Source organism: Bidens hawaiensis, unplaced genomic scaffold (assembly GCF_021521415.1).
Source record: "Bidens hawaiensis isolate Kalapana, Puna unplaced genomic scaffold, B.hawaiensis_p1.1 tig00009191_1, whole genome shotgun sequence".
In the NCBI taxonomy this organism is placed as follows: Eukaryota; Viridiplantae; Streptophyta; class Magnoliopsida; order Asterales; family Asteraceae; genus Bidens; species Bidens hawaiensis.
The window spans coordinates 11,884-20,559 of NW_027491678.1; the positions used below are offsets into that span (position 1 = coordinate 11,884).

Sequence of the window (8,676 nt, forward strand, 5' to 3'; positions counted from 1 at the left end):
AAGTTCTGGTGTTATTGAGTCCGTCCAAACAATATCACACAACCGAGTCTTGAAGTCAGTGGTGTTGCAAAGGTGGGATCCAACCTAGAAGAATAAAATGTAAGAATGGTATACAAATAAACATTCAAAAAGGATTAACAAAAACATAATTTTGTTATACCTTCCCGGACAACTTATCCATAATGTGCCACATGTACAGCCTATGCCTAGAATTAGGGAAAACGTCTTCAATTGCACATTTCATGGCCGGGTCTTGGTCAGTTACAACAACTGATGGTTCATAACCAAAAGCCCTCTTAAAACACTTTAGCAACCAAATGTAGGATTCAGCGGTTTCCGATCCAAGCAAAGCTGCACCAAGGGTAACATTCCGATTATGGTTGTCAATCCCAGTAAACGAAGCAAAAACCAAGTTATACCTACACAAAAAATAATAACTAATCAGTTTGTAAAATAGTATAATGGAATATTAAAAAAATAAGTGTTCTTGTGTTATTACTTGTTATGTCGATATGTTGCATCAAATGACACAACATCACCAAAAACGTAGAAATTCATCTTCGCACGCTCGTTTGCCCAAAATAAACCCTTTAACGCGCCGTCAGAGCTAGAAAAATAATCACATGAGAAATTAGGACAATAATCTTTCTTCGCCATCAGGCGCTGAACTGCCATCTCCGCATCGTAGTTCCGATAAATAAGTTGATATTTCTTTTATAGTTTTTGCAATCAGACTTTGTTGCACCAACTTTATCAAAACCGCCATACATGGTCCTCATTATGTTGAAAGCTTTAACCAGACTGATGTTAATGTTAGCAAGATCGTCTAACATTTTTTTATGTGTGAACGTAAGCTCCCTGGCAGCAGTCTAGAAATGGATATCGTCTTCATCAACAAATGGATGATTGTGTTCTTCACCAAAATATTTCACCCTAAACTTACCTTTATCCATTAAAGTTAACCTTATTTGTGCATCACAATTGGTTCTTTGAGAACCATTCTTACGCTGTTTTTTTCCTTTGAAATCTTCAGATATTGTGTCCACTTCCTTAACGGTTCTTGATCCCTCTTTAGTGCAAACAAAGTACTTCAAACGAACAACATTATTTTCCACCCACTGGGTTGATTTCCTAATAGAAAAACCGCCCGCTATAGCGTATCTTCTATAAAATGCCTCTGCCGCTTCAATATTGTCAAAAAGCATACCTTCACTAGGTTTGATTGACGCAGACACAACTAGAGTGTATGTCTTTCTACCAAAATGGGGAGATATATGTTGTATACCAACTTCCTTGTATACGGGTGGATCTATAAGAAACATGTAAGGTAAGTAAAGATATTCAATAAATAACACAATAAAATTTTCACACCACCCAGAAGTATTGTATATATGCTATTAAAACACATGACAAAGCTGTTCAATTTGATGACTAAAGGTTATCAGACTTTGGGCAACACAAAAACACACAAGATAGCAAAAAAAATATAAAACAACAGGCCAATGCATATAAAACCCACACATAAACAGCCGACATTGAATATTAAATCATAGTTTTGTCGCCTATATGTTTATTGAATAAAACAAAAAAAAAACACTTGAATATAACACAGCAAACCAAACAAGATGGAACCGGATACATAAATATTAGAATTGAAATAATAAAACCTAAAACATGTTCTTGTCGACTTTGGGCAACACAAAAACACACAAGATAGCAAAAATAAATATAACACAACAAGCCAATGCATATAAAACTCAAACATAAACAGCCGACATTGAATATTAAATCATAATTTTGTCGCCTTTATGTTTATTGAATAAAACAAAAAAAAAACACTTGAATATAACACAGCAAACCAATCAAGATGGAACCGGATACATAAAGATTATAACTGAAATAATAAAACCTAAAACATGTTCTTGTCATGTAACGTTGATGTGTTTATAACAAAACAAATACACACTTCAAAACATGAATAAAATCAACATCTTGTAATATAACACTAAAACACTATTAATATGATTCTGGATTTAAGCCACAGATATGAAGCCCTAAGACGATGTTATGATTCAGATAACAAAACTAACGACGAACAACTAAGGATCTAGAGTTTTACCTAGTTCATCGACGTCCTTGAAGTTACTCATGGTGAATGATTTCTATAAGAAAGAGATATTCAAATTCGTTAATGGTTTCTGGATGTTGATTTTATAAGATCATTGAACTGATCCGATTGTTTTTATTAAAAATTCTTATTGTTTTTAGTAAATATCATGATTGATATTATTCCATGATTATAGCTAGACAAAAAGATTATAACGGCCGATACAATTAAAATAGATATTTATATTAGTTAATTAAAATTAATTATTTTATTATACTTAATTAAAAGAAAATGGATGTTACAATCATGCCCTTACATGGAAAACTAGATCTAAGGGTCAAAAACACTTCTTACACTTCTTAGGATAGTTTTACTTCTTATTCTAACCTTGCTCTCTCTCCCTCTCTCTCTCTCTATATATATATATATATATATAATTGATTATTACTAACTTGAATTGATATGTTCTTTACAGATGACTTCCTCAGTAGTGATTGTGACTTATACCAGCTCCAGCAACGATATCTCCTCGTTATCACTAGTCAAGTTTCGACCAGTGATTGCATCCGGACCTACTGGTTCTACTTCGGGAACCTTACCCCTCAAGGTGTATTCCCGAAAGAGGACTAGAGCCATCCGCGACGCACCGGCCCTCGTTACTGCTATCCCACTAGCCGTGATCCCGCATCCACCACCTCCTCCCTCACCAGAGCCGGTAGTCGAGAAAGGACCCTCCGATCACGAGATGCTTATGATTCTTCTTGGAAAGTTCTCGGCTTATAAGAATGTTGTTCATAATATGGTGAACCGCGTCCTTGCCATAGAACACAAGCAGGGCACCGATGACCAATCGCATAATGCTCTGTGCCAGTTTGTGTATGACATAAAGAATCAAGGGTTGCTGACGGGGGCCAGGGTGGGAAATCTTGAGATGAAGAATGGCGTAATGGAGCCATGTTTGGGTTACTTGATGAGCATTCACTAGGCATAGCTCACAAGTAGTATGACTATTTTGGATGATATGTTATTGTAGCTTAACTTTGAACTTGTAGTCTTTTGTATGGTTGTGATGACGTTAGTAGGAACTAAAAACTATGGTGGGTGATTAAGGTGTAAGTGTGTGCACCTAATTTTGGTAGAATTTTTGGTAATCATAAAATCCCACACTTTGATGATTATATATATGTTTGTGTTATGAATGATGCAATTTAATTCCTTATAAAAATATCACTTTTTTCCAAAACTAACAAGAACATGACGCCTAAAAGAACATGGCGCCCAAAACAAGAGGAGCAACTAATAATCAAGCGTTCGGATTAGCTTCCTCTCAAGACGAGTTAGCTCAACTAATCTCTCAACATGTAAATATGGCACTCGAGCAACATGTAACTAACCGAAACGCAAGCCAAAACCCTCGAAATACAACTAATAATCTATATGAAGGAACACCTAGAACCGAAAATTTAAACGAAAACCCCTCGGGTAGTACGGTACGCGGGTGCTCATACAAAACTTTCCAAGGTTGCGGACTAAAAGAATTTACCGGTGCCGAAGGACCTTTGAAAATTATTCGATGGATTGAGAATATTGAATCTTTAATGAAAATCAGTGATTGCACTCCTCTCGAACGGATAAAATACGGAGTGTGTTCATTCTGTGATGAGGCACTCGAGTGGTGGAACTCCATATTTCAAAAACTTGGAGAAGATGCCGCTTACCGTCTAACTTGGGAAGAACTAAAAGAAATGTTGCTAAAAGAGTACTGTCCCCGAAACGAATTTCAGAAGATCGAATATGACTTCTGGCAGCTAAAGATGGAAGGTGCTGACATCGGAGGACATACTTCCCGATTCAACGCATTGGCTCGGTTGGTACCCCGACTGGTTACGCCTGAATATGCAAGAACTGAGAGGTATATCTGGGGATTAGCTCCCGATATCCGAGGAATGGTCACCTCCTCCAAACCAACCACCATCCAGTCAGCCCGAGAACTGGCAAAATCTTTAAATGATGATGCAGTTCGCATGGGACCTCTGAAAGACTCTGGAAAGAAAGGTGTCACCACATAACCCGAATGAAAAACAGTTACCGAGAATCAGAAACCCAGATGACTTAAACGAAAGTGGAATGGTAACTCAGGAGGACAGTTCAAGAGAAACCAAGGAGCATGTAGGATGTTTGTAGCAAACGCAAGAGGACTAGGAGGAAGCTCTGGACAGGGATCCACTTGAAGCAAGTGTGGGAAGAACCATAGTGGTGAATGCTGGAAGTGTAACAGATGCAATCAATTTGGCTATATGACCTACGACTGCTACGCAAAGATAGCAACATCTACGAGAAACCGAACTCCCGGATGTTTCGAGTGCGGTGTCATCAGACATTTCAGAAATGAGTGCCCCAAACTCAAAGGTCAAAACACTAGGGGCGAAGCATTTGAGATGAACGCGAAGAAGGCCCGGAAGGACTCATCCTTAGTCACTGGTACGTTTCTCGTTAACAATCACTATGCTTATGTATTATTTGATACTGGAGCAGATCTAAGTTTTGTTTCTAACCAATTTGAACCCCTCCTCGGTATTGAACCAAGTAAGTTAGACAGTAACTACTCAATAGAATTAGCTAAAGGGAATCTAATTGAAACCAGTAAAATTGTTCGAAACTGTAATATTCTGTTAGAAAATCATAGATTTTCTATCGACCTTCTACATGTAGAATTAGGCAGTTTTGATATAGTAGTAGGAATGGATTGGTTATCCAAAAATGAAGCAGAGATCGTATGTTCTGAAAAGCTAGTTCGTCTACCAACCCCAACTGGTCAATGTTTGAACATTCAAGGAGATCATAGTAACACTGAGTTAAAACTCTCTAACATCACAAAGACACGCAAAATGCTAAGAAAAGGAAGTCCAGCTTTTCTTGTCAACGTAGTCGACACAAAGGCTAAAGAGCGAAAGATAGACGATATCCCAGTAGTACGGGATTTTCCAAAAGTTTTCCCTGAAGATTTGCTTGGATTACCTCCTCAGCGTCAAGTCAAATTCAGAATCGATCTGGTTCAGGATGCCGCTTCGATAGCTCGATCTCCGTAGAGATTGACACCATCGGAAATGCAAGAGTTATCTGATCAGCTTCAGGAATTACTAGACAAAGGATTTATAAGATCAAGTTTCTCACCTTGGGGAGCTCCAGTCTTATTTCTGAAAAAGAAGGACGGCTCATTCCGAATGTGTATCGATTACAGAGAACTGAACAAACTCACCAGTAAGAATCGGTACCCACTACCGAGGATTGATGATTTGTTTGACCAATTGCAAGGATCAAGCTATTACTCAAAGATCGACCTACGATCCGGATACCACCAATTACGTGTTGCAGAGGAAGATGTTCATAAAACCGCTTTCAGAACTCGCTTTAGCCATTATGAATTTTTGGTCATGCCATTTGGTCTAACAAATGCACCCGTTGTATTCATGGACCTTATGAGCAGAGTTTGTATGCCATATTTGGATAAATTCGTGATAGTATTCATCGATGACATACTTATCTACTCACAAACCAAGAAGGAACATGAGCAACACTTAAAGTTGATTTTAGAATTACTAAAAGAAGAAAAGATATATGCCAAATTTTCCAAGTGTGATTTATGGCTTCGAGAAGTCCACTTTTTAGGACATGTAATCAATGAGAATGGTATCCTACTTGATCCAACAAAAGTTGAAGCAATTAAGAATTGGGAGACACCAAGGTCACCCACTGTAGTGCGACAATTTTTGGGATTAGCTGGTTATTACCGTAGATTCATTGAGAACTTTTCATCTATAGCTCAACCCTTAACCCAATTGACTCAAAAAGACAAATATGAGTGGACCGAAACGCAAGAAGAAGCTTTCCAACTGCTTAAACAAAAGTTTTGTAGTGCACCAATCTTGTCCCTTCTAGAACGAACTGGTGGATTCATAGTTTACTGTGATGCATCGCGACTAGGTTTTGGATGCCTGCTCATGCAAAAAAGAAAAGGTGATAGCCTATGCATCACGACAACTCAAAGTGCACGAGAAAAATTACACAACTCATGACTTGGAATTAGGAGCAGTTGTCTTTGCACTCAAGATTTGGAGACATTATCTCGATTGCACCAAGTCCACGATCTTCACTGATCACAAAAGCCTCCAGCACATATTTGACCAAAAAGATTTAAATATGAGGCAATGAAGGTGGGTAGAACTACTCAATGACTACGATTGTTACATTCGCTACCACCCAGGTAAAGAAAATTTTGTAGCTGATGCATTGAGTAGGAAGGAAAGAGAAAAACCACTTCGTGTCCGTGCATTAGGATTAACAATCCAAACAAGCCTCACCACTCGAATTCGAGATGCACAAAAAGAAGCTTCGAAACCTCGGAACATAAAAACCAAGAAATTACGAGGGCTTGAGTGTGAATTCATAACGAAGTTTGATGGTACATTGTACTCGATCGGTCGATTTTGGGTACCTGCACGTTATGGAAATTTAAGGAATCTAGTATTGGATGAAGCTCATAAATCCAATTACTCAATTCACCCAGGAGCAACCAAGATGTATAAAGATCTCCAATAATTCTATTGGTGGCCGAACATGAAAGGAGATATAGCGGTTTATGTCAACAAGTGTCTGACATGCTCAAAGGTAAAAGCTGAACACCAGAAACCATCTGGACTGCTACAGCAGCCTGAGATTCCACAGTGGAAATGGGAAAACATTACAATGGATTTTGTGACTAAATTGCCAACTACCCCTAATAACCACTATTCTATTTGGGTAATTGTAGATAGATTAACAAAATCTACTCATTTCATCCCCATTCGCGAGAAGATAGCATGGAGAAGTTAACTCGATTATATCTGAAAGAGATTGTGGCTAAACTTGGCGTACATTTTCCATCATCTCCGACAGAGATGGCCGTTTCATCTCCCGATTTTGGCAATCTCTGCAAGAATCTTTAGGCACACGCTTAGACATGAGCACCACTTATCATCCCTAGACCGATGGTCAAAGCGAGAGATCCATTCAAACCTTGGAAGATATGTTACGAGCCTGTGTTCTCGATTTCGATAAAAGCTGGGATACCCATTTATCGCTACCTGAATTTTCCTACAATAACAACTACCACTCCAGTACTAAGGCTGCACCGTTTGCAGCTTTATGGGGGGAGAAAATGTCAATCCCCTCTTTGTTGGGCTGAAGTTGGAGAGAAACAACTGACAGTACCTGAAATTGTTCAGGAGACCACCGATAAGGTCTTCCAGATCAAAGACAGGTTGAAGGTTGCAGCAAACCGACAAAAGAGCTATGCTGACAATCGCAGAAAACCGTTGGAATTTCAAGTGAGAGATCAAGTTCTGTTAAAAGTTTCACTCTGGAAAGGAGTAATCAGATTCAGGAAGAATGGAAAGCTGAGTCCCAGATACGTGGGACCATTCAATATCATTGACCGAATTGGTCCAGTGGCTTATCGACTCGAATTACCTTCAGAATACACGACGTATTCCATGTATCAAATTTGTAGAAATGTGTTAGTACACGGTTTTGCGTCTCGAGTCTTTGTAATAATCGTTAACGTATTTATCGTTTAATTAATGTAATAATTATTAAGATATTGAGTTAGTTCGTTAAGGAAGTCATCTATTCGTTAAGGATGTTTAACGAACTAGGCTTAAGTTATGTTCCTCCTGATTAGTTAAGGATGTTTAACGAAACAGGGGGTGTTTCGTTAAGTTATTTCATTTAATGTAATGTAACGAAGTCGGTGTCTAGTTCGTTATGGAATGTTAACGAACTAGACATGTCTTCTATATATAGTGGTGTGTCCACTGTTTAAGTTAAGTTTTGATAATTATATAATTGAACCTCTGTCCAGATCTCTCTAAAGCTTCATTAAAATATTCAATCTTAATATTATACATACACATATATACAATTAGTACTAATACTAATATATAACATATAAATCGATTACGAGAATCATGAACTAGATCCGTATAATTTATTAAGTAATCCTAGATCTGAGATCGGTTCTAGGGTTCCACAAGTGGTACCAGAGCTTTTGGTTTGTTCGATTGCTCTTGATTTGATTGATTAATCATTGATTAAGGACTATTAAGTGTTATTTTGTTTTTATTTGGTTTCGATTTGAATTTGGATCAAATTAAGTGTGAATTTGATTGTGTTATGGATTGATTGGATTGGATCTGAGTTTGGTAAGGTATTTGGACGGAAATGTGGTTTGGAATTGGAATTTGGATTAGTTTGTGTGGTTTTTGGGTGGATCTGGTTGTGGCCGAAAACAGAGGATTGTTTTGGTTCAAATTGGTTTCGAGTTAAAGGGTAATTGGTTACGAGATGGTTTAAGTTGGTTTCGCGGCGTGTTTCCGAGTAATTTGGTAGGTAAATTGTGTGATTTGGTAAGATATTGAAAGAGTATAACGGATTTGGGTTTTTGTTTGGCGTTCATATGTTTTCCAGAATTCTAGAAATGCAGTATGAATGTTTGAATATTTGAAGATTCGTTAAATCATTAATCAGTTCGT

General features: G+C 37.8%; 1 protein-coding gene across 1 annotated transcript; it reads left to right on the plus strand.

The window, feature by feature from the left end:
* The first annotated feature begins 4,404 nt into the window (after positions 1 to 4,404).
* On the plus strand, positions 4,405 to 5,196 carry LOC143531561 (uncharacterized). Its single transcript, XM_077026830.1, has one exon. It carries the CDS (start codon positions 4,405 to 4,407, stop codon positions 5,194 to 5,196), a length of 792 nt encoding a protein of 263 aa, XP_076882945.1.
* The last annotated feature ends 3,480 nt before the right edge of the window (positions 5,197 to 8,676 follow it).

What these genes read in the sequence shown, in the direction of transcription:
- LOC143531561 (XM_077026830.1), top strand. Translation starts at nt 4,405, where the DNA reads ATGACCTACGACTGCTACGCAAAGATAGCAACATCTACGAGAAACCGA.